The following is a 27,777-nucleotide window of genomic DNA, read 5'->3' as shown; positions in this document are numbered from 1 at the left end:
CCTCTGTAAGGCTGCTGGTAAGACCTTACCTAAAATAGTGTGTCTGCTTCTGGCGCCCACACCTCCGAAGGAATATAGAAAGTGTGTGTGTGTGTGGGGGGGGGGGGGGGATATCCAGAAAAAAAAGCTAACAAAAGGGTGCAGGGTCTACACCGAAAGCCATATGAGAAGAGAGAGGGGAGATACAATAGAGACATTCAAAAACCTCCAAGGTTCACAAAAGGCACAAGAAGCAAACTTTTTCAGAGAAAAGAATGTTCTAGATCAGAACAAAAGGTCATAGCACGAGGCTTTGAAGGGGTTAGACTCAATGATGCCGGGGGGGGGGGGGGGGGTCATAGTAACATAGTAGATGACAGCAGCTAAAGACAAATTGGCCCACCTGGCCTGACCAGTTAAATATCCCAGCTGCTGTGTGCAAAAGCTTGAATACTCATTGGATCTCTCTCCTCGTCCAAGACGGCTATTGTTGTCTTTCTCTTTGGTTCTCTACCACCTTAAGTCGAAGAGCATTGACATGCTTATGTTCAATCCTCAACCTACTGAGGCTTTCTTTGCTGCTCTGACTCTACCATGGCAGCCTTGCTTTGGGGCTCCACTCCAGAGTGCTGATTTTCAAAAGGTTTTTACAGGTCTACAGCATTGCACCATGAGTGAAAATGGGAGGACTAGATGGTCCTTATCTGCCACCATGTCCATGTTTCTGTGACCCAACTTTATTTGACAGTGTTCCACTGATGACAAAAGTTGCCTTGTATGGAGTCTGATCCATGCCTAAGCTGCTCCGCAGCAGACTCCATTTCAAGTATCCCATCCATCTCCATGTCACACAGGGTTTGGGAGGCAGGGCGAAGATATTGGTAATGTAGCAGGGCTCCAGGAGGAAAGGAAGAGCAGTGCTTCTGCTAAAGCTCCTATGCTGGCAGAAGAGCAAGCTTAAGGGCTCAGTACGTAAGAACATGCCATACTGGGTCAGACTGAGGGTCCATCAAGCCCAGTATCCTGTTTCCAACAATGGCCAATACAGGACACAAGTAACTGGCAAAATCCCAAACAGTGACCAGATACCATGCTGCTATCACACAGTGATAAGTAATGACTATTCCCCAAATCTACTTGGTTAGTAACAATTTATGGATTTCTCCTCTAGGAACTTATCCAAACCTTTTTTAAACCCAACTACACTAACTACCTTAACCACATCCTCCAGGAATGAATTCCAGAGCTTAACTGTGCATTGAGTGAAAAAGAATTTTCTATGATTTGTTTTAATTGTGCTAATAACTTTGGATAGTGATCCCTAGTCTTTGTATTTTTTTGAAAGAGTAAATAACTGATTTACATTTATCCATTCTATTCCACTCATGATTTTATAGATCTCTATCATCATCTCCTCCCCTCAGCTGTCTTTTCTTCAAGATGAACAGCCCTAATCTCTTTAGCCCTTCCTCATAGGAAGCTATTCTATCCTTTTTATCACTCTTCTCTGTATCTTTTTCAGTACAACTATATATCTTTTTTGAGATGCGGTGACCAGAACTGCATACAATACTCCAGGTGGGGGCCTCATCATGGAGCAATACAGAAATATTATGACAGTTTTAGTCTTCATTCTTTTCCTAATATTCTTCTAGTCTCATTTTAACTATTTCTCATTACTTCTTTTTCACATATTTTTTATTTTTTCTTCTCTTTTTACATTTAGTCTTCTCACTGTTATGATTATTACAATATAACATTTCTAAATTTTTGTTATATGTACACCGATGTGATGACTCTAGTTGAATATCGGTATATAAAAAACAAATAAATAAATAATAATTCCTAACATTCTGTTTGCTTTATAGACCAGCAGCGCACAAAATCTCCCCTCCAGAATATTAGGTGTGTAAATCAAAAGGCCCTCCTCCTTCTGTGTGCAGTGGTGCAGCTTTAATGTGTTATTCACATATGTTTAATTTCATACAAGGAGTTAAATGGATTTCATTAATTCAATTAAAATCCCATGCAACAGTACTTCTATCTCATCTGGGTAACACATGACAATTGTCTTCACTTTTATTTTAGCAAACTCCATGTTTAATATTAATTTTCTTTTTCATGAGAAGATATTCAGTCTACTTTTACAGGTTTTGTATTGGCTTCTCTTCTTGCTGCGCCCTCTGACCTGACTAGTGTGAGTAGCCATCAAGGACTGGAGCTGCTCACCCCAGTCTAAAGTGAAGGGATTCAGAAATCTGTTCAGTTAGTTTTCGTTTTTCTCAGGTTTAAATACCTTTAGGTGCATGCATGAGTACCAACAGGGTTTACGTCACTGAGTCTCTATGTATAGATATATACAGTGTGTGGCGGATGGGCACAGAACTTTTGTACAAAAGGGAAACCATATTAAGCCAAGCAATACCAGACAAAATAACATGATTAAATTATATGGCACCTTTCATCCAAACAGAATCCCAGTGAGCATTACAGTTATAATATTTCAGAAACAAATAGTTGACTACTCAGCATATGAACACTTTGGCAGAATACTTTCTTGCAGCCAGATGGCAGAAGATTTCAGAAGGGGCAAAGAAACCAGGAAGATAGTTGCTACTATCGCCCAATTAGTATGAGGTAAAAATATGTACACGGGGAGATAGAGACTTGCCAAAATTGGTAGGGTTCTGCATTAATGTCCCATAAAAACCAATGCCTTAACCACACGATTCCCCTAAAAATTCAACGTTAAACCCACAAAATATCAAATTAGCTAAGCCTATCAATGACTGTTTATCCACAGAACAGACTGATGTTTTGTGGATAATGTTACCATTAAATTATTTTAAAAATCACAAACAGATGAATAAGGAGCAGCGAGCTACATGAAGCAACACTCTTCGTGGACAGCTGGTTTTGATCAGAAAAGGACAAGATCCAAAATAGCACATTTTCCCAGAGATCAACAGCCCTCATACACCTGCATCGTCTGCCAGAAATGGCTGAGGCGAGCCTTAAGCTCTACCTGTCATCTTGAAAATGATATGAAGAAGAAAATAAAGGACTCTCAGCCCCTGCAGGCACTGAAGGGCAAACAACTGCTTCTTGGCAGAAGGGTCTGGATAAAACTCAAAGGTATAATCTTCATCATTTTATTCAGCAGTGCTTGGCCATAGCTTTCCAAGATCTTGATAGCTGAATCTGCCCTCACTCAGCCACTTTCCAGACCTCTGGAACAACCAGTAGGTTTTTTTTTAAGTAACACGTAAAGCAACAGCATTGGCTACATAAACCTACAAAAATCTGATATGCTCTGCATCTGTTTGCAACAGCTATGACTGTGATTTTGGTTGATGGGTTTAATATGATATTCATGACTGTGATTTTGGTTGATGGTTTTCGTGCTGTTTTGATGGGTTTAATATGATATTCATGACTGTGATTTTGGTTAATGGTTTTTGTGCTGTTTTGATGGGTTTAATATAACGTTTTTTATGACTTTCCATATGTTGATTTATTGTATTTGGTTTTTACTTCTTACACTCGTAGATACATACACAGAAATGACGGCAGAAAAAGACCAAACGGCCCATCTAGTCTGCCCAGCAAGCTCCCACACTTATTTTCCCATACTTGTCTGTTTCACCGACCACCAAATTCAGGGCCCTTGTTGGTAATTATTTGATTCAAATTTCCTGCCACCCCTGCTGTTGATGCAGAGAGTAATTTTGGAGTTGCATCAAAGGTGAATCGTAAGGCTTAATGGCTAAGGGTAGCAACTGCCGCATCAAGCAAGTTGTCTGAATGTAAATCCTCTTTTCCACATTTCCCCCTGCCGTTGAAGCAGAGAGCAATGCTGTATATGCATTCAAAGTGAAGTATCAGGCTTAATTGGTTTAGGGTAGTAACCACTGCAATAAGCAAGCTACTCCCATGCTTATTTGTTTACCCAGACTGTGTAGTTCAGTCCTTGTTGGTTGTTGTCTGAACGCAAATCCTCTTTTTCATATTTCTCCTTGTCGTTGAAACAGAGAGCAATATTGGAGTTACATTAATCGTGTGAAGGCTTATTGAGTAAGGGTAGTAATCACCAGGTAGTAGCCACCATTCCAGCAAGCCACACCCATGGCTCTACTCTTCATTCCCATCCTCCTAGCCTTTATGGATCCACAGTGTTTATCCTATGAGCCTTTGAAATCCTTCATAATTTTAGTCTTCACCACTTCCTCTGGAAGGGAATTCCAGGCATCCACCACCCTCTCCTTGAAGAAATACTTCCTGACATTGGTTCTGAGTCTTCCTCCCTGGAGTTTCAAATCGTGACCCCTAGTTCTACTGATTTTTTTCCCCAACTGAAAAGGTTTGTTGTGGACCATGGATCATTAAAACCTTTCAAGTATCTGAAAGTCTGTATCATATCACCCCTGATCCTCCTCTCCTCCAGGGTATACATATTTAGGTTCTTCAATCTCTTTTCATAAGTCATTTTATGAAGACCATCCACCTTTTTGGTCGCCCTTCTCTGGACCGCCTCCATCCTGTTTCTGTCCCTTTGGATATATGGTCTCCAGAACTGAACACAGTATTCCAGGTGAGGCCTCACCAAGGCCCTGTACAAAGGGATCATCACTTCCTTTCTCTTACTAGATTTTCCTCTCTCTATGCAGCCCAGCATTCTTCTGGCTTTAGCTATCGTCTTGTCACCGACTTCAGATCGTTAGACACTATCACCCCAAGGTCTCTCTCCTGCTCCGTGCACATCAGCCACTTTCGGATTTCCACACCCCATATGCATGACTTTGCACTTCTTGGCATTAAATTTCAGCTGCCGTATCTTCAGCCACTCTTCCAGCTTCCTTAAATCCTGTCTCATTCTCTCCACTCCTTCCGGTGTGTCCATTCTGTTGCAGATCTTAGTATCATCCGCAAAAAGACAAACCTTACCTTCTATCCCGTCCGCAATGTCACTCACAAAAATATTGAACAGAACCGGACCCAACACCGATCCATGCGGCACTCCGCTTAACACTGCTCTCTCTTCAGAGTAAGTTCCATTTACCATCACACATTGTCTTCAGTCCGTCAACCAGTTTGCAATCCAGGCCACCATCTTGGCACTCACTCCTAAGCTTCTCATTTTATTCACAAGCCTCCTGTGTGGGACCGTATCAAAAGCTTTGCTGAAATCCAAGAGATGTATTTATTTATTTGTTGAGTTTTATATACTGTCACTCAGTAGAGCCATCATAACGGTTTACAAAGTATGCATTTTTCTTAGTAGTTGTGCAGATGACAGAGCGCTCTTCCTCGATCCAATTCCCTAATCACCCAATCAAAAAAGTCAATCAGATTTGTCTGACAGGACCTTCCCCTGTTGAATCCATGCTGCCTCTGGTCCAGCAATTCTTCTGACTGTAGATAGTTCACTAGTCTTTCTTTCAGCAGCGATTCCATTACTTTTCCCACCACCGAGGTGAGGCTAAACAGCCTGTAGTTTCCAGCCTCCTCTCTGCTCCCACTCTTGTGAAGCAGGACCACCACCAGTCCCGTTTCTAGGGATCTATTGAACAGGTCACGCAGCGGATCTGCCAGCACATCTCTGAGCTCCCTCAGTATCCTGGCCCCATGGCTTTGTCCACTTTCAGTTTTCCTAGCTCTTCCCATACATTCTCTTCTGTAAACGGAGTTTCATCTACTCCACTCCCCTCCAGTTTCTTGTTAACTAGCGACGATCCTTCTCCAGGGTCCTCTTTAGTGAACGCCGAACTGAAGTATTCGTTTAATATTTCTGCCATTTCTTCATCTCTCTCCACACATTGATCCTTTTCACCTTTCAACTTCACTATACTACTTAGTACTTTTCTCCTTTCTCTGATGTATCTGAAAAATGTTTTGTCACCTTGCTTTACCTCTTTGGCAATCCTTTCTTCCACTTGACATTTTGCTGTCTTGATTACTTTCTTCATCTCCCTCCGTTCCACCAGATATTCTTCATTGTGATCCTTCTTTGGGATCCTTTATATTTCTTAAATGCTGTCTTTTACCTTTTATTTTATCAGCCACCTCCCTTGAGAACCAGATAGGTTTCATTTTTCTCTTGCTTTTCTTTACTTTTCTAACATATAAATTAGTTGCCTTGGTAATTGCTCCTTTTAGTTTGGCCCACTGTTGTTCCACATCTCTCATTTGCTCCCAGCCTTCTTGTTCTTCCTCCAGGTACTTCCCCATTTCAACAAGGTCCGTGTTTTTGAACTGCAAAACTCGGATCTTCGTGCGACTTCTCTGACTCCTATTTGTGATATGAAACCATACTGTTTGATGATCACTGGTGCTGAGGTGGGCACCCACCCAGACAGAGACATTATCCCCATTAGTGAGCACTAAGTCGAGTATAGCTCCCTCCCTCGTGGGTTCCATTACCATTTGTTTGAACAGAGCCCCTTGCAGGGCATCCACTATCTCTCTACTACTGTTAGATTCTGCAGGAGGGATTCTCCAGTCTACATCCGGCAGATTAAAATCTCCAACAATCACCACTTCTCCTTTCTTTCCCATTTTTTGGATGTCTTCAACCATATCTCTGTCAAGTTCTTCCATTTGATTTGGAGGCCTGTAAACCACTCCAATAAAAATGGATGCTCCATCTTCTTTTTTTTAGGTCAGCCCATAGTGCTTCTTCTTTGCCCCATCTTCCTTGCAGCTCAGATGCTTGGATATTGTTTTTGACACAGAGTCACTCCTCCCCCTTTTCTGTCCTCTCTGTCCTTCCTTAACAAGTTATAGCCCGGTATGGCCGTATATCCCCAATCATGAGATTCCGTGAACCACGTCTCCGTGCCAGCAACAATATCCAAGTCCGCCTCCACTGGGATTTTATTGCCCAAACTACGAGCATTTATACTCATAGCTTTCCAGTTTTTCTCCTTCAGGTTACTGCTTTTCTGGGACTCCTTTTGTGACTTATTTAGCTGACTTTTGTTATCCACTTCACCCTTTTCCATTTATATTTGGGGGGTGACATTCTAATTTCCTTCTGCCACCCCCGGCATCTAGTTTAAATGCCTTATGACATAGGATTTGAATTTATCTCTTAGGATCCTTTTTCCTGCCATAGACAGATGTAAGCCATCTTTGACAAAGAGCTTTTTACTGTTCCATACATGGCCCCAGCCCCCAATAATCCAAAACTTTGTTCCTTACACCAGGATTTGAGCCATACATTGAAGTTATCTATATGGCTTAGCCTCTCCTTCCCCTTTCCATGAACAGGTAACACTTCTGAAAAGGCAATGGTTGTCGCCATGTGACTAATCTGCTTTGCTAGAGACTGGAAATTTCTCTGTACCTCTTGGATGCTGTTTCTAGCAAGGTCATTGGTTCCCAGATGGATGTTTTTAATTTTGCATGCACTCCACTTGAATAGCTTTTACATTTTCACTGGCATATGCCACCTTGGAGAGGCCAAGTAGACTGGAAAGATGGACTAAAAATGATCACATTGATTTGAAGAGGAATATCCTCTTGTGGTCAGCATCGATTTCTAATTTTACATTTTATTTAAGTGCTCTGCCTGAACATCACAGATGATGGCAGAAAAAGACTAACAATTGAGACAGTCTGCCAGTTCTTCTATCCATACTACCAAAGGTATATTCCAATTACCAGGCATAGAGTGAGACTGCTTGTATAATAGATCTCCTTATCCAAGACTATTTTTGTCATATTCCCAATTTGTACTATTGGATTCATAAGCATACTGGTTAGTTTACATCTAGCACCCCTCTCTTTCCAGGTCTATCCACAAAGCTTTGTAATAGTCTAAGTAGTTACCAATACCAGCGTGGCTACTACCCAAGCATTCAGTCTCCCAGGCCCAAAGTAGACAGCCAAACACACAGTCTTCTATTTATTACTGCAATCTGCCAGTCAAACTCAGCTGCCAGTTAATTCTGTTATTGTAGCCTACCTCCCGTGCACGATTATTACCTTTCAGATAGTTGAATGTCTTTATCATATATTTCCCATGTCTCTTTTCTCCTCTAAGGTATACATACTTAGATCCTTAAGTTTCATCTCATAGTCTTTACATGCAAACCCTGCACCATTTGCCTAGCCCTTCTTTGGACCACTTCCACTCAGTCTATGCCCTTCAGAGGTAAGGCTTCCAAAACCATCACCCTAGCAGAAAACTCACCAAGAGAACTCGTCCTCACTGAAAATAAGTGTTACGCCCGGTCGAAGACGGCTGCGACCACTCATGCTCACCTCTTTTTTCCCTGCTCCGACAATCCTAGGAAGAATGGCGGCCTCCGCCAGCACCGCCGACCTCCCCGGTGCATCTGGGATGGCATGGGCGCTGCCAACCACCATCTTGTCTCTGGAATCACCTAGGGCGCGCACGCGCAAGGGCCTCCTTTGTACACATCATGGCGGGAACCTCGGGGGCGTCCCCTCCCAATGACGTCAACTCGCTGCTGTACTGAAGCTGACCGGCCCATTGCTTCAATGAGTTAGCAAGGAGTTTCCTCGTTGCTGAATACGCTCCATTCTTGGACTTTCTGTTCCAGCTTCATTTCTTGGCATGTGGATGCTCTGAGTACCCGCTCCTCGGGGGCCCTTCCACGTTCCTGGCTATCCGCTCCTCAGAGGGCCTTCCAGCCTTGGACTTCTATCTGACCCGCTTCTCGTGTCACTCTCCTGGAACTACCTCTTGTGAGTACCTTACTACAGACTTCAACGATACTAGCTTCACTGAAGGTTCCCTGCGGTGTACCCCATGCCTCAGGCCACTACTGTGCCTCTTCAGTAGAAGTTGTTCCAGTATACCCACTGCTGCAGGGTATTGTCGCATCAGCTACAGGATCCTCTCTGGGTCTCTCCACCTCAGACCATCTCTTCATCATCTTCAGTACAGACATCCTCGGTATTCCCTGCTCTGCGGGCCACTGCCGGATCTGCATTTCTGAGGTAATCTATACTCGTCTGAAGGGACTTCCTGGCGTACCCAGCTCTGCAGGCCACTACTGGATTTTACATCATTGTTATCACCCTGAGTATACCCCACTGCTCAGAACTGTACTTATTTGCATCCCCCGCTCTGCGGGCTCTGCTTTTCCTTCCTTCATAATAAAGTCTCTGTCATACAGCTGTATCCTACACCACTGAGACCATGCCCACCGACGGTGAGGCTCACAGGGCTCCTCCCTGTGGGCGGAGACATCTCTCATCTCAGCCCAGGGTTCACATTCTTACAAAAACGTAACAATAAGCTTCTAGGTTTGGTCTCCACCTGCGACTAAAGACTACTGCAACAAACAAGCTAATTTTTTTCATGAAAAAATTTCTCACATTGGAAAAGAACTAGACACCACCATGAAGATTTGGCCCTTTCTAGAAGAATACTCCATGCCTATTCATTCCTTCACAGATTATGACATGGATAACCTCTTGGCCAGCCTCAAACCTACAACATACCCCAAAGACCCCTGCGCCTCATGGGTTATCAAACAATCCAAAGTCGGTCTACTCCATCTCCTCATTAATGTCTCACTCTCTGAAGGTCACCTTCCAACGTCCCTAAAGAAAGCAACAATAAATCTGACAATAAAGAAACCAGGCCTGGACCTAAACAACCTGAGTAACTACAGACCAGTCTCCAATCTCCCACTTCTCAGCAAGGTCATTGAAAAAGCAGTCCTGTGTCAACTCACCAACTTCCTACATACTGCTAACCTTCCATTCAGGATTCAGAACCAGTCACAGTACAGAAACAATGCTAGTGAGCCTGGTTGATAACCTCAGGTTCTGCCTAGATCGAAGTCAACCTGCTCTCCTAGTATTCCTCGACTTCTCTGCAGCCTTGGACACCATTGAACACCAAATCCTGATCTCCCATATAACAGACTTGAGCATCTTGGGCCTAGCACGAAAATGGCTTCAATCCTTCCTTCAAGATCAAACCCAGATCATGTCTCTGGGACAAGCATCCTTACACCCCCGTCCTCTCATATGTAGAGTCCCTCATGGCTCCATCTTCTTTCCTACTCTCTATAAGATAATCAAGAATACCAACAGTTTCTACCACGCATATGCTGACGACATCCAGCTATTATTATCTATTAGCTATTATTATTAAGACATTATCGCTGTTCTCCCCTCTATTTCCTATCCCCAGTTTTTGCGCCCCTGTTGCAATGTAACTTTTTGTTTCTTCAATCTATGTCTCTTGTTATTTGGTTATGGTTAACCGCTTTGTTCGATGTAAACCGAGTTGATTTGATTTGTATCAAGTCGGTATATAAAAGCCTTAAATAAATAAATAAAATATTATGTCCCCTGATGCCGATCAGGCAATCTTTGAATTCAACTCTAGCCTACAGAAAGTCTCAAATCATTGTTTCCTTACCCTGCCATTAGAATCCATATAATCCCACAAGCCGACAGGAGCCTTCCCACTCTGCATTATCATCAGAATTTGAACTCTATACTATAAACAGCTCCCCCTAGTTTGGTTATTGTTCTGCATTTTGTATCCTACTGCTAATTGTTTACTGTTACTTATTACCAGCTGTAAATCCAGTTCTTTGTAGCTCAGTTCCTGTTCAATGTAACTCTTACGGTGGAAAAGTATGATCATAAACAAACGATGATGATGATCTGGGCACAGTTCTCCAGGTGAGGTCTCACCAATGACTTGTACAACAGCATAATCACCACCACTTTTCTACCAGTTATACTTCTCCCTATGCTCTCTAGCATCTCTCTGGCTCCCATTTTTCCAGTTATACTTTAAGAACATAAGAACAAAGAAATTGTCATGCTAGGTCAGACCAAGGGTCCATCAAGCCCAGCATCCTGTTTCCAACAGAAGCCAAACCAGGCCACACAAACCTGGCAATTACTCAAACACTAAGAAGATCCCATGCTATTGATGCAATTAATAGCAGTGGCTATTCCCTAAGTAAACTTGATTAATAGCAGTTAATGGACTTCTCCTCCAAGAACTTATCCAAACCTTTTTTGAACACATCTACACTAACTGCACTAACCACATCCTCTGGCAACAAATTCCAGAGCTTTATTGTGCATTGAGTGAAAAAGAATTTTCTCAGATTAGTCTTAAATGTGCTACTTGCTAACTTCATGGAATGCCCCCTAGTCCTTCTATTATTCGAAAGTGTAAATAACCGATTCACATCTACTCGTTCAAGACCTCTCATGATCTTAAAGACCTCTATCATATCCCCCCTCAGCCATCTCTTCTCCAAGCTGAACAGCCCTAACCTCTTCAGCCTTTCCTCATAGAGGAGCTGTTCCATCCCCTTTATCATTTTGGTTGCCCTTCTCTGTACCTTCTCCATCGCACTCCACTATTTACCCTTTTCCACTGAGAAAATGGACCATTTAATCCTACTCTGTTTCCTGTCTTTTAACCAGTTTGTAATCCACGAAAGGACATTGCCTCCTATCCCATGACTTTTTAGTTTTCTTAGAAGCCTCTCATGAGGGACTTTGTCAAACGCCTTCTGAAAATCCCAATACCCTCATTTACCGGTTCACCTTTATCCACATGTTTATTAACCCCTTCAAACAAATGAAGCAGATTTGTTAGGCGAGCCTTCCCTTGGGTAAATCCATGTTGACTGTATTCCATTAAGCCATGTCTTTCTATATGCTCTACGATTTTGATCTTGAGAATAGTTTCCACTACTTTTCCTGGCACTGAAGTCAAGCTCACTGGTCTATAGTTACCCGGATCGCCTCTTGAGCCTTTTTTAAATATTGGGGTTACATTAGCCACCCTCCGGTCTTCAGGTACAATGGATGATTTTAATGATAGGTTACAAATTTTAATTAACAGATCATAAATTTTATATTTTAGTTCCTTCAGTACCCTAGGATGTATACCATCCGGTCCAGGTGATTTGCTACTCTTTAGTTTGTCAATCTTGCCTACTACATCTTCCCGGTTCACAGTGATTTCGTTCAGTTCGCCTGACTCATCACCCCTGAAAACCATCTCCGGAAGTGGTATCTCCCAACATCCTCATTAGTAAGCATGGAAGCAAAGAATTCATTTAGTCTTTCTGCAATGGCCTTATCTTTCCTAAGAGCCCCTTTAATCCCTTGGTCATCTAATGGTCCAACCGACTCCCTCACAGGTTTCTTGCTTCGGATATATTTTAAAAAACGTTTTTATTATGAGTTTTTGCCTCTATGGCCAACTTCATTTCAAATTCTCTCTTCGCCTGTCTTATCAATGTTTTACACTTAACTTGACAATGCTTATGTTTTATCCTATTTTCTTCAGATGGATCCTTCTTCCAATTTTTGAAGGATGTTTTTTGGCTAAAATAGCCTCTTTCACCTAATCTTTTAACCATGACTGTAATCGTTTTGCCTTCCTTCCACCTTTCTTAATGTGTGGAATACATATGGACTGCACCTCTAGTATTGTATTTTTAAACAATTTCCATGCCTGTTGAACACGTTTAACCTTTGCAGCTGCACCTTTCAGTTTTTTTTTAATTATTTTCCTCATTTTATCAAAGTTTCCCTTTTGAAAGTTTAGTGTTAGAGCTGCAGATTTAATTATTGTCCCCCTTCCTGTTATTAGTTTAAATTTGATCATGTTATGATCATTGTTCCCAAGTGGCCCCACCACCGTTACCCTCTCTCACCAAATCCTGCATTCCACTAAGAATTAAATCTAAAATAGCTCCCTCTCTTGTTGGTTCCTGAACCAATTGCTCTATGAAGCAGTCATTTATTAGATCCTGGAACTTTATGCATCTAGCAAGTCCTGATGTTACATTTACCCAGTCAATATTGAGGTAATTGAAATCTCCCATTATTATTGCACTGCCAAATTGGTTAGCTTCCCTGATTTCTCTTAACATTTCATCATCTGTCTGACCATTTTGTCCAGGTGGATAGTATACTCCTATCACTATACTCTTACCCAACACACATGGGATTTCTACCCATATAGATTCTACTGAGCATTTAGTCTCTTGTATGATCTTTATCCTGTTGGACTCTATACCGTCCCAGACATAAAGTGCCACACCCCCACCAAGTTGATCCTCCCTATCATTGCGATATAATTTGTACCCTGATATAGCACTGACCCATTGGTTATCCTCCTTCTCCCTATGTTCTCTTTCATCTCTCTGGCTCCCAACCTGTCACACTTTTCTAACAGTTATACTTCTCCCTATACTCTCTAGTATCTCTCAGGCTCTGGCTCACATCTTGTCCCACTTTTCTACCAGTTATACTTCTCCCTATGCTCTCTAGTATCTCTCTGGTTCTGGCTCCCATCTTGTCGCCCTGTTTTGCCAGTTATACTTCTCCCTAAGCTCTCTAGCATCTCTCTGGCTCTGGCCCCCGTCTTGTCGCACTGTTTTGCCAGTTATACTTCTTCCTATGCTCTCTAGCATCTCTCTGGCTCTGGCTCCCATCTTGTCGCACTGTTTTGCCAGTTATACTTCTCCCTATGCTCTCTAGCATCTCTCTGACTCCGGCTCCCATCTTGTCGCACTGTTTTGCCAGTTATACTTCTCCCTATGCTCTCTAGCATCTCTCTGGCTCCCATCTTGTCACACTTTTCTACCAGTTATACTTCTCCCTATGCTCTCTAGTATCTCTCTGGTTCTGGCTCCCATCTTGTCACACTTTTCTACCAGTTATAGTTCTCCCTATGCTCTCTAGCATCTCTCTGGCTCCCATCTTGTCACACTTTTCTACCAGTTATAGTTCTCCCTATGCTCTCTAGCATCTCTCTGGTTCTGGCCCCCATCTTGTCGCCCTGTTTTGCCAGTTATACTTCTCCCTATGCTCTCTAGCATCTCTCTGGCTCTGGCTCCCATCTTGTTGCAATGTTTTGCTACCTTGAAATCAGATATAATCTCCCTAAGGTCTCTTTCCTGCTTTGTGGACATGTATTTATTTAGTTAAAATTTGTACTTAAATTCTTAAATTTGATTTCTCATTCTAAGCTTTTGCCCAGAGTGAACAACCAAAAACAAAATCTGCCAATGCACAAATATCCCTCTTTTGGTAGTTCCTGATAAAGTACGTTGCAATAATATAGCCTGCTGGTCACTGAAGAATGAATTAACATATCTTACAGTTTTAAAAGTAGGCGTAACTGCTGCATCATACAAAGACTAGCAAATCTGCAAATCTGATTTAGTCCTGCACAGAAAATGCAGAGTCTAAAATAGTCCCCCAAACGTTTGACCACAGCCTTAGGCTGCAGTATCATATCTGGACACATGGACAGACCTCTAGTTGTCTCCTCTGTCTGCTTATCCACAATATTTCTGGTTTTTTTTCTGTATTAGGTTTCAGTTTATCTGCCAAAGACCTATTCAAATTGGCCACTGCCAAATCTCAACTCCCCGTCAACATTACTCGTAACTGAACACCATCTGCATATAGGTGACAATCTGAAACTCCTTAATAACCGAGGTAAGGAGATTCAAATTGAAAATTAAATAGGGGTGAAAGCACTGACCCCTGAGGTACACCCCATTCCACAGCTGTAAGATCTACTACATTATTTCTCCAATAGATGGACTGTGTCCTGGGCTTCAAGAATGACCTTAACCACTCCAAAATTATCCCTTCCACTCCAAACTTCTTATCCACCGTGTCGAAAGCTGCAGGCAGCTCCAGAAACACCAAAATGGAGTCTCTGTCTGCAGCATTCTGAAAACTATTTATCATGGAGACCAGAATAAATAGACCCCTTCCCATGGCCTTGTTCGATGCCTGAATGCAAAGTATACCATGCCTCTACACTCTCAAAATGGAGTAATAGCCGAGAACCCACTACCTTACTGATAACTGACAAAATTTGACACTGGTCAGTAATAAGAAAACATATCAGGATCAAGATTAGCTTTCTTTAAAACTGGATGGATTACAGCACTCTTTAATCCAGGAAGCACATATCCCCGCTCCAAAGAGGAATTAACCAACTACTCTAATAACAGAGGAAAAAAAAATTGTCATTCTGCCACTATAAATCTTGAAGGCAGTGGATCAAGTTGCCAAAACCCAGTTCCTTCAAGATGTTCATTATTTCAAATTTAGAAACATAAGCAGAATCCACAAGTCGATGAATCCTCTTCCCCCTCACCCTGACCATCCACCTCAATCAAAATACCCTTCTGGTCCCCTCTTAACTCTAATGATGCTCATATATCTGAGATTTTCTGAATAAAATATTTCTCATAGTCGCCATCTTACCTCCTGCAGTGCAGAGAGAAATGAGGAGCCTTTACTGTTTCTCACCTTTTTTTGTAACTTTTTTGATATTACTCTTTTGTTTGGCTTTTTCTCTTATCTTGCTCTTTTAAAAGGTGCATTTCACTATCGCGCGAGCACCTATTGTTGACGGTCTGTCTGTTCATACGCATGTTAGAACGTGCAAACTACTGAACGGATTTAACTGAAATTCTGCTTGGGGGATTGAGAGTAAAAGATGTCAGGGAATTGCGATTTTGCTTGGAATTAATTCCCCTTGGTCAACTTTCATTTGCTTGGAGGAAGAAAAACGTTCCTGTGTGTTCTTCTAGCATGCAATTCCCTATTTGTTTTAGTTTGAGTGGAGAGTTGGCTTTTCTGAATGCTAGGCATTAGATGCCACATTTTAAGCAACCACGTGACTTGGCTTCCAGGAATTTCTAGCCCTGCTATCATGTACCACCAGGCTGCATAATTCTGCATTTTTCAGCATTTAAAAACGTAGCGGCTAAGAAGCAAACCAATCCTCAAGCTTCCTTAGAGCGTTTCTCTTTTCATCCACGCCCTCAGGCGTGTCCACTCTGTTGCAGCACTTAGTGTCACTCCAAACAAAACAAACCTTTCCTCCTAATCTATCTGCAATATCCCTCAGAAAGAGATTGAAAAGGACCGTCCCAAGGCCAGGGTCAACCGCAGCCACCTCTCTTTCTTTCTTCAAACGGGAACACCATTTATCACCACACTTTGTCATCTATCTCTCAACCATTTTCTAGTCCAGTCTCCCTCTTTACGTTCCACCCTAAAACTGCTCAGTATAGGAGTGTCCCATGCAAGACAGTATCAAAAGAACATAAGAAGGAAATGCAGAAGGGTTCTGTATGTATTTTAACCTCCTTGAACTAAGCGTAAGTGGTCTATAAATTTTTTAAAATAAACAAATAAGTAAGAAGTGCTATGCTGGGGCAGGTCAAGGTCCATCCAGCCCAGCATCCTGTGTCCAACAGTGGCCAATCCATGTCACAGTACCTGGCAAGTACCCAAACATTAAACAGATCCCAAGTTACTATCGCTTATTAATTAATAGCAGTTTATGGAATTCACCTCTAGAAACTTATCCAAACCTTTTTAAACCCAGTTACACTAACTGCACTAACCACATCCTCTGGCAACTAATTCCAGAACTTAATTATGCACCGAGTGAAAAAGAATGTTCTCCAATTAGTCTTAAATGTGCTACATGCTAACTTCAAGGCATGACCCCCTAGTCCTTCTATTATCTGAAAGAGTAAATAACTAATTCACATCTACTCGTTCTAGACCTCTCGTGATTATAAAGACCTCTATCATATCCCCCCCTCAGCCATCTCTTCTCAAGCTGAACAGCCCTAACCTCTTTAGTCTTTCCTCATAGGGGACTGTTCCACCCCCTTTATCATTTTGGTCAACCTTTTCTGTACTTTCTCCAGTGCAACTATATCTTTTTTGAGATGCGGTGACCAGAATTGTACACAGTACTCAAGGTGCGGTCTCACCATGGAGCAATACAAAGGCATTATGACATTTTCCGTTTTATTTGCCATTTCCTTCCTAATAATTCCTAACATTGTTTGCTTTTTTGATCACCAAAGCACACTGAGCCAACAATTTCAATGATTTAGTCACTATGACGTCTAGATCTCTTTCCTGGGTGGTAACTCCTAATATGGACCCTAACATCATGTAACTACAGTAAGGGTTATTTTTCCCTATATGCATCACTTTGCACTTGTTCGCATTAAATTTCATCTGCTATTTGGAAGCCCAGTCTTCCAGCCTCACAAGATCCTCCTGCAATTTATCACAATCTGCTTGAGATTTAATTACTCTGTATAATTCTGCGTTATCCAAAAATTTGATCACCTCACTCGTCATACCTCTTTCCAGATCATTTATAAATATATTAAAAAGCACTGATCCAAGCACTGATCCCTGAGTGGCAAATGTTTTTAATGTTGACCTGAGCACCAGTAAAAAGCCAGGGCTGAGAAGAGTCACACAAAGTTCAAAGTCCCGGATGTCAAAAACCGCAACTTTGGTGAAATAGGTAAGTACTTCAAGTAGGCACTGGCAAGGCTAAACGAAAAGCTATAGAAAGAACAATAAATATTTATGTCCTTTGCCAAATGATTACACCCCTCCCCTGTATTTCTGATCAACCATTGTACAACAATTACATTTCTAGTTAAGTCATTGGTCCCCAACTGGACTACAGAAACATGGAAACATAATGGCAGAAAAAGACTGTCTGTCCATCCATCCAATTAATTTAGCATTATAATTCCCATTACTTCCTTAGAGATGCCCTGCATTTATCCCATGCTTTCTTGAATTCAGATATTGTTTTGTCTCCACCACCTCCACACATCCACCACCCTCTCTATAAAGAAATATTCCTTAAGATTAATTCTTTCACCCTCATCACATGACACTTTGCTCTAGAGCCTCCTTTTCATTGAAAGCAGCTCACCTCCTGCGCAGGCTGGGAATTCAGACCGGTTGGTCTGTAATTCCCAGCCGCCTCCTCACTTTCACTTTTATGAAGACGAACCACATCCACCCATTTCCAGTCCTCCGGAACTACTCCTGACTCTAAAGAAGCATTGAAAAGGTCACCAGCGGAGATGCCAGCTCATCTCTAAGTTCCCTTAGTACCCCCGGTTGGATCCCATGATATCAACTTCAGAATCCCTTCTTTTTTCTCCTACAATACTAAGAATCTGGTTTGTAGTCCTGTTAGCCAAGGAAGCCAGCAGACCAATGACCTTTTTGTTTTCCTCCAAATGTGCCACCAAGTTAATGCCTTTGACAACAGAGCCCCCAGAAAACGCAGCTTTCTGTTAAGGGATCCTTTGACAATGCCCTGGTTCCCACTTTAACTGATTTTTGTGGAGAATTTTCTGTTTGCAGTACAGGAACGGCATTTTGAATGGATATCTTTGAGGGGAAGGAGGTGCTCTGCACCCCAGATGTTATCTTACCAGAACCCATTTAGCCCATCTACTCCTGTTTTTCCCAGATCCTTTGTGGGACCGGGGGGGGGGGGGGGGGTGGCAAATATTTTATTTATGAACGTCTCGTACACACCGCCTTTTTGACAAAGAACAGTTTACATATTATGATAAGTTATAAAATATATATTCATATTTGTATGTAGAATACTTGTATTTGTTCAATAATCCCACAAATCCCGTAGATCGCCAATTTAATTGAGCAAGATTTCAGAGCGTTAACCTCTGCCCTTGGAAGACCTAATAACCGCAGCACCAACAGCAATCTGGATGGGTGGGTGTCGATGCAAATTAAGTTGCAAACAACATTACATACCTAGTCCACCTGACAGGCTTTTGTTCTTTGGTTTTCCCCAGATAACTCTCTTAGAGGACATCGACAAAATCTCAGCAAAGGCAATTTTCAAAGCATGAAATCATCACTTAATAAATTCAGTTTCCGTAGACAGGGAAGAGTTAAGCAATAATCAAACAAATGTCATTTGTCATTTCCACATGGGATAAATGGCTTTATCCAGGCACCATATACAATTATTTGTAATATCTGCAGTTACATATTTGTTGATGGAAAGTTGCACACACACACAATCTATTGGTTTGGCCTCATAATAAATTTTTCAGGATCAGTGGCTCCCACTAAGGAAGTAAATTAGTATTTCTACTTTTTCTAGCAGACAGTTTATGAGTTATAGCTACAGGGACGCACTGTTATCAACACTTTGGCACAGAGACACTAAAAAATATAGCCAAAGTATAATGAACATAAGCAGTCCTGTGGTAAATTCAGGCAGTTTCCATATCCAAGTTACCGGCTTGATATTTTTATCTGGATCTCTCATTGCCTCACTTCCAAGAGCTTCCATTCAGCACAGGCCTCCCCGCCACAGCTCACTCTCACCTTCACCCACGTCCTGCAGCTCTCTTCCTGCTCCACCAGACCACACACATACTATCAGCCTTTCCCAAATCTATTACTGCACCTGTCCTTACAACTCCTGTACATCCTCTTTTCACCTGTTACTTGCAGGACCTGTGCTGCCCATTCATTTTCTCTCCATGCTTATCTTGTACAACACTGAACCCAATATCAGTGCTGTGGACGCATAACATGCATGGCGCCATCACACTACACAGCAACTTGCCTGCCACGAAAGCCTGCACGGCTAAAATCCGAGGATACATTTTACCCGCAGACTTTAAGCAGAATTTTCAAAACGGGTTTATGTGCAGAAATCCGCTTTCCAACTTCAGGGGTGTGTGCAGCACCCTGTGCAGCGTGCAGGCACAATTTCCATGCATACTTCTGAACCTCAAAAGTGTATGCCTAAAGCCATTCCCTGCCTCCACTTGAGCACACACATATGATGCGTTTAAAAGCATGCATGAAACCGGGTTCTGGGTGTACTTTCACTCACCCACACCCAGAACTGATCTGTGAACAGTGATTTATGTGGAGAAACCAGGGTGTACATTCTTTTGAAAACAACCCCTAAAATGCTGCCAGCTAAAGCCAAGTGTGAACTGTCAAAGAACTGGGCTAGTGCGCCAGAAAGTTTCCTGAAGTTTGAGGTTTGCTGGACCTCCTACTCAAATCATTTTTAGGTGTGTTTCATCGGCATGAAGCGACACTTATTATTCCGTCTGTCCATATATACACAAGGATTGGTTGCCCGCCCACCCACCTGCCCCTCTAAACCTATTTGTCCAAAACTTGGGTCATGTTTTTTTTATTTTCCTGCCATGGCAGTGGAAGGAGAATGCCCCCCACCCTCCTCCCCTGATCCATGTTAATAAAAACAGGGCCATGAGGGAGCAGGAGGTCATGGCTGGAGCGGGAGAAGTGGCCGGCAGAACCCATCCTACTGCTACCATAGAAGCCCGGGGGAGGACAGCAGCGAGCCAAACACATCCCGATAACCTCCACACCGAAAGCATTTGCACACATTTCAAGGGGTTGTTCTTGGGCTCCCCCTTCGCTGCTTGAGCTTTGACTAACAGCATCTACAAAAGGGTCTGTACTTCACTAGCTGCTCAGCCATGGAACGAGATGCCACTGAACTTCCAAGCTGCAACAGGATTATCTTGTTTTTAGACAAGAACTAAAAGCATGGCTGCTGGATTCTGGAAGAGAAATTCTGGAATTGATCAGAAGAGACTTTGACTAATGGGTTCCCTTTATATTTCAATTAAATCATGACACTAATTAATTTATTAGCTGGTGATTCATTTTTCTTTTTAATCTTGTATTAGGATTTTATGTTGCTTTGAATGTAAATGATTATTTTGCCATTTTGTTGTTTATTACATGTGTCTTTTATCATTTGTATATCAAGATGTTCTAATCCACTATGAAAGGCTTTGCTACAATGGTGGAATATACATTTTAAAATTCAATTACGCTTCTTGGACCAGCACTTACTGGCTATGCTGATCTCACAATGAGCCAGCATAGTTTTGAAATTGCTTGTGGTTCTGGCCAGCACAACCAAACTTTATGTCCAGTGAAGCAGGCGTGAGCAAAAAAAGGAATGAGGGGAGAAAAGGTGAATACAAATAATTTGGGTCACTCTACCTCCCGTTTCTGGATTTCTGCTGTGCTGCCTACAAAGCTGGGTGGTCACATGATCACCTACTCTTGAAGCTGGTGACCACATACATGGTTATGGCCACTAGGCCATACTCAGCACTCCTAGGGCATAAATTGGGTGTCTCTCTGCTGCTTCATAACAACTGCAGAATTTCCATATCATCCTAAGAACTCTTTCAAAGACATCGGCAGACTGCATATAGAAATCTCCCTGCATAAACACAGACAAAGGAACCCGCTCCCCCAGGCTTCTTTGCCTATGTGAATTCTGCTTTCCTGCTGAAACATGCATGCATCTGTAATAGTGACTACTGAAGAAGAAAAAACCCATCACTTCCTTTTCATGGGGAAAGGGGACCTTTACATTCACTGAGCTATTTGTTCCTTTGGCTTATTCTTACATGTTTATCAAGTGATGGTTTGGTTTTTACTTTCAAGGGCAATTTTAATTTACATGATGGATTATTTATTATTTTAATTGTACAACACCTTGATTAGCTGTAAAGAAAGACATTTTATTAAAGTACACCCCCCCAAAACCTTGTAATGTTTGTAACAATCCAGAGCACCATCAGAGAAATGAAGATGACACAAGACCAAAGATGGCATGCTTCCTGCCTTTGAAACAATGAAAAAATGTCAATTTAAATTACTCATAATTAATATCATGTCAATTCAAAAACTCAGATATTTTATAGGTTTTGGTCAACCCCTCCCCTCAACAAGTTTACTGCCATACAAATTACTTCCTCCTATTTCAATACAGTTGTAAAGAAAATTGCAACATATAACAAACTATTGTACTTTATCAATTCAAACTGCAAATGTTATTTCACAGTGGAAATATTTGAAGCTGCTTGAATATCACTAGTAGCTTCCATGTGTGTCACATAAAATATCACAGACTTAGTAGGTTTGCTTGGTTTATGCTGGCCATATCAACAAGTAAACATTGGACACAGGATTCTGATCAGAATGCACGCATCACTCAAGGGTGAAGAACCACCAGTTCTGGATGGCCACAAACGGGTCAGATTTTCAGGCTAATATAATGAATATGCACAGGACATATTTGCAAGCACTATCACAAATATACACAAATTCATCTCATGAGCATTCATTAGGGCTATCCCGAAAACCTGACCTGTTTATGGACCTCACATTGATGCAGCACAGACAACTGAGGAGTGGATCTTCATTTCTAAACTTTTTTGGGGAATAAAATATGGTATCAGCACATGTATCTGTGCTTGGCCCCATGAAAGTGTCACACAAATACATGTAAAATGCTGATGTAATTCAACAATGATCAATAAGAGGACATTTGTATGAACAAAGCCATAACAACAGGCACACATATTTAATTTTTACAAGTGTTTGAACATTAAAACATACAAGAACAAAATACAAAAGATCCTGCAGTAAGAACCAAAGAAAAAGTAACAGAAGAAAAAAGAATTTCCATTTATCTGATTCTGGCTACTGCTTTTGCTCGAAAGGATTTAGAAAATAAATTAACCAGTAAAATATTTAACAGACGCAGGGAACCAAATGTACAAAGCATTCTCCCATAAACACAAATGGGACATCTCGTTTAGGACAGCTGGATCAGGGTGAGTATTAGCTTATGACATAATGGGGCAGTAGATCGGGGCAGATAAGCACTGTCCCTGGGAAAGGAAAATTTACCTGGCTGTGTTCAGCAAGGGGTGCTTGGTTCCCATCAGTTTCCGGACCTGCAAGGCAACGTTACTCAGCTCGTCACTCAGCAAACAGCGGAGGCTCAGGAAGGACGTGGGATAACCTACGATCTTTTCGGCATCCGACACCACTTTATTCCATTGGGAAGCCGAAGGACTGCCCGAGCAAAGGCTGAAGGGTCGCCGCCCCGGGCTGGACCTGAAACCTCTTATCAGATACCTACTAGGTAGCCACAGGGTGCCCGCGCAATTCCGAAACAGCTGCACCCCTGACATGGTCCTCCTGGGATTCGAGCCCTATTACAGACCAGAGATCACAGACTCCAAAGGTGTCAGCAGATATGTCCAGAAATAAAATAAATTGATTCTACCAATCTCCAAAACAATCTGAGTCTGGGGAAATCCAGAGATACCGGAAGGGTCACCACGGAGGGGTTAAAACATGGGACGCATCCAAAGTTTGGGAGTACTATTTAATCTGCTGTTTTCAGCTGTCAAAACTGGAAGAATAAACCTTTCAAAAACAATATATTTTTGCTCAGTTTCATCCCTCGGATTTTCACAGATCTTTACACTTTTTTTCTATAGTTTCAATGTCTGGCGAAATAAAAATTGTCATCTCAAATCATGATATCCGTTCTTAATTCACTCTCGGTGCAGGACACCAGGTTCCGGTGGGACTCCAACTCCGGAAGCCGCACGCCTGCAGCAACTGGGGGCGGCCATGTTGCACCTTCCCCACGCACGTGACCAGGAACAGTGCGCACGCGTCCTCGCGCGACCTCCACCACGTGAAGGGGTCCGGGCCCACACAATCGTAACGCCCACCTGGAGGTCTCCGCCAAGCCAGGGCCTGCTGGAGAAAGAGAGATTGGGATGCTGCCTCGCCTCCTGCCACTAGAACCACCCCCTTCCATATCAGACCCCTCCCCCCTGTCTGCTCTTTATGCACGCCGAGCTTTTATCTTTTTCGTGGGGAAGTTGCCTTCGTATTCTGCGCATGCGCCATTAGCCCCCCCCCTCCCCATCCCCGCTGCGGCCAGCGCGCATGTGCGGCGTTGTTCTGGTTGTCATGGTGATTTTTTCACGCGCCTCCTGAGCCGCTGCTTATTCTCAGTCTCCCTGTGTTAAAAGGTTTTTGGTGGCCAGGGGCTTGTAGTACGCGAGACACGTGGAGTGCAAAATATAACGTCACATTAATGTTTTTCAAATGTCTGCAAATATAGAGAAGGAGCAAAGCTGCACTCCAAATTACCGCTTTAGCTGTGAGAACTCCTCAGCTGTTTTTAAGCTATTGTTTAAAAATGTATCGACTGTCCCTCCCGACTGTCCCTCCCAGCCTTCGGGCGAAACACGGGGTCCGTGTCGGGGGACCCTGAAGCAGTCATTAATTGATGTATGGATTAAAAATAAGGAGTGGTTCCGTTTGAACGTTTAAAATAAATATTTTGATGATACAACTCTTGGACCTATAGTATTTTTGCACTCCTTTGGGATTGTGTGTTTCAAATGTCTGCAACCATCCTTTGGAGAGAAAAATCAATGAAGAGGTTTAAAAAAGATCTTAAAACAGGGCTTTTTAGACAAGCCTTTGAAATGGTCAATGAAGTTTAATCCATGCCTTTTATATGATAATGTTTGTGTTTCTAACCTGTTCTTATCCTTTTTAATGATAATTTTTATTTCTATTTTAATGTTTTTAATTGATATTGTATTTTTAATTTTCTTCCTTTTATCATGTTCTTTAAATGTGATCTATGCAAACCGTAGAGATAGAACTAGTTTCTGTGCAACGGTATATAAAAACTGTACAAATAAATAAATAAAATACATTTGAAAGCATGAATGTCTGTCTCTGGCACAGAATTTATCTCTTGGAGAAGTCCTGGTTTTGCCCCATTGCATACATGTATCTTCATCATCATCATTCGTTTATTACACACTTTTCCAATCGGGGAGTTCAAAACGAGATGCAAAGTTAGGTAATCAAATCTGGCACAACACAGTAGATCATATAGGTTTGTACCACCATCAGAGCATTAGTAGGATGGGAGTTACTAAGTGGATTCATTGAGTATGGTGCTATGCAAGAGTTAGTTAATTAGTACAGCAGGGGGTATACAGAGCAATTGTGGCTACAAATTACCCTTTCCATTTTGAAACATTGTTGAAAAAGTTATCTGCTAGAGGCTGGAACCAAGAATCAATTGGGTGGAGGATATAGTTACAGTAACATAGTAAATGTCGGCAGAAAATGTCCCACGTAGTCCATCCAATCAAGCTTGTTCTTTAATTTTATTCTTAAGGTAATTATTCTGTGCAGGTTACCCCAGTGAAATGGGTTACTTTTTCTTCCTCTCCATCATTTAACCACCAGGGATCCTCAGTTTATCCCATGCCGTCATTGTCCTCACTATGGGGTAGATTTTCAAAGGGTTGCGCTCGTAAGATACGTGTGCAACCCCCGAAAACCTCCCTCTGCCTCCCCCTACGCGCGGAGCCTATCTTGCATAGGCTCGGCGGCGCGTGCAAGCCCCGTCCCCGCTCGTAAGTCCCGGGGCTTGAAAAAATGGGTGTTCCAGGGGCGGGGGCATGGGCGGGGTGCCAGCCCAGGGGCATTCCAGGGGCGGGACCGAGGCCTCCGGAACAGCCACCGGGTCGGGGAATGGAGAGTCGGCAGGCGTAACTTCTTCAATAAAGGTCAGGAGGGGTTTAGTTAGGGTTGGGGGGCGGGTTAGATAGGGGAAGGGAGGGGAAGATGCTGGGGGGGGGGCAGAAGGAAAGTTCCCTCCAAGGCCGCGGAGGCAGGCTGCTCGGCTCGGTGCTCGTAGGTTGCACAATTGTGCACCCCCCTGCGCGCGCCTACCCTGGATTTTATAATATGCGCGCGGCAGTGTGCACATGTTATAAAATCGGGCATAGATTTGTTCGCGCCAGGTTGCGCGAACAAATCTACGCCCGCGTGCATGTTATAAAATCTGGCCCAGTATACATTGGGAGGATATTACATGCATCCAGAAATACTTTCTGATGTTGATCCTGACTCCTTGGAGCATCATCCAAAAAGGTTTGATTCTTGTGCATTATTAATATTTATTTTGGTTGCCTTTTTCTGGACACTTCTAACCTATCTCTATCCGTTTTGAGATATGGTCGCCAGAACTGAATACAGTACTCCAAATGTGGCCTCACCAATGATCTGTACAGGGGCCTCATCACATCACATCCTTTTTCTTATTGGCTATGGCCAAGGCCAGCACAACCATTGGGTGGTCGCTAGGGTGGCATTAGTGGGCTGGGCGCCCCCAAAGCATGTGAGGGCAGTATTTTTAAAAAATGTGAAAGAGGCAACAGCGGTCACAGAGCACTTACTAGGTTTGCGCAACAAGAGAGAGAGAACTGTAAGAGGGTGACCATAACTCTATATATCTACCATTGTCAAAGGGCACATTCAACTCAGGTGAGGGGGGGGGCAGTGTTACATTGGTCTGCTTAGGGCGCTACAGACCCTTGCACCGGTCCTGCATGAGGGCAGTTGCCACATATGGGATACTTTGCACTCAGGCCCACCCAATGCTGCCATTTTGTGAGCTGCAAAGGGGGCTAATGGAAAGGAGGCGACGTCAGCATTGTGGCTTTCTGCACCAAATTGAGGAAAGTGAGATCAATTGTCAGCGCTGGGCAGGCAGTGTGAGCGTCATCATCAGTACTGCAGGGGGCAGCAGTCTGCCGGGGACTCAGGATAGAAGAGGACACAGATGTTCATTTAAGAGATAGGCTGATGCAGGAAGGGGAAGGGAGGCAGTTTGAGAAACTAGACTGCTGGGGACAGGGTGGGGACTGTTAAGAGAGATAAGAGAGAGAGACTGCTGGCGGCAGGGGGTTGAGACTTGAGCACTGTTACCTGAAAGGTGAGCACATGCACGGCCTCTCAGGCAGGGATGCTCCTAGCAGAGTACAAGGCCCCCTCCACCCCCCCCCCCCCCCCCATGACATTAAAGAGTGGGTAGGAGCAGGGCCGGTGCAAGGGGATTTGGCGCCCTAGGCGAGCCTTCTTCCTTGCGCCCCCCCCCCCCCCCCCCCGGTCTCGGCCCCGACTCCTACCTCATTCTCAATCACGCCCGCTGACTGGGGTTTTCTGGGTCGCGAGCAGATTGGGCACTGCTTGCGGCCCGCCAAATCTCCACTCCTCTTTGCCACCACTTGCGGCCCCATATGGCTCGCACCCAGTGGCGCACCAAGGGTCTCCAGCACCCGAGGGCTAATGCATTTGTGTGCCACAGAAAATCAGTGGCATCTCTAGACAGAAGAATTTGTTTTGGGTTGGGGGGAGCCAAAATGACATTTCTTCATCACACCCACCTCTATAGCATGGATCCTGCTTTAAAATTGGTTATAAAAAAAAGTGTTGTTAAAAAAAGTCCAAAGGGTCCTCTGCATTATTTTAAAAAGCTGGCCAGTTTCACACTTCTAGTAAAACTACTATAAAATTATTTGATAGCCTCATTCAACTAATTCTATATGGATTATGAGAGTGAAGTCTGGAATTTATAGGAAGGGACAGAATGTCAATATAAATCCTGCACCTCCAGTTCTGTAACTCTGTGCATCCACTGAAATTCCCCCAAACAATGGAGCTTGGATGTTTCCCTTACAGCTCATCATACTAAAAGATATTTTCAAATTCTGGTGTCACCTCACAGTAACAGCAGCACAAACACCTTCCACTGCCAGACACATTGTGAACTAACACAAAACCTCGCAAAAAAAAGACACTCAAAATCTATACTGCAATCCCATCATAACATAACAGTAATAACACCAAGGACTCAAACAACAATAACCCTACCTGTGAATAAGCAAGGGTAAATATTACACTGGGTCCTAGAATACCAATACACCACCTACTGAGGAAACAAAACAAACCCAATTGCTATAGATCCCTATTCAGACACTACATGCAAGCAGAATCTCTCATCATGGTCACACATACAGAGCAGAGACAGACCCTAACCAAATACAGAATACAAAATAAAGGAGCACAAATTAGACAAAAACTGGAATGGAAACCCCAAGAAGTCAGACTCTGTGTATTAGCAATGGAAAAACAGAACAACCATTCCTCATAAAACAAATAAAATCAAGAAACAAAGCATCAGTTATAATAGTAAAACCATACTAATAAAATATTTTAAAACTACTGATAAAT

At 42.8% G+C, this 27,777-nt stretch overlaps 1 protein-coding gene across 1 annotated transcript in view; it reads right to left on the bottom strand.

Moving 5' to 3' along the window:
* Positions 1 to 23,487, bottom strand: part of PDSS2 (decaprenyl diphosphate synthase subunit 2) — a 325,971-nt gene extending 302,484 nt beyond the window's left edge. The window contains exon 1 of the mRNA XM_029595318.1: positions 22,558 to 23,487. Within this exon, the coding sequence (XP_029451178.1) occupies positions 22,558 to 22,844 (287 nt within the window). The 5' untranslated portion in view covers positions 22,845 to 23,487. The remainder of the gene's footprint in view (positions 1 to 22,557) is intronic.
* Between the last annotated feature and the right edge of the window lie 4,290 nt (positions 23,488 to 27,777).

The sequence above is a fragment of the Rhinatrema bivittatum genome, chromosome 3 (assembly GCF_901001135.1).
Source record: "Rhinatrema bivittatum chromosome 3, aRhiBiv1.1, whole genome shotgun sequence".
Taxonomy (NCBI): domain Eukaryota; kingdom Metazoa; phylum Chordata; class Amphibia; order Gymnophiona; family Rhinatrematidae; genus Rhinatrema; species Rhinatrema bivittatum.
Note: the sequence above shows the minus strand (reverse complement) of the source record. Positions and strands in the feature narration are given on the sequence as shown.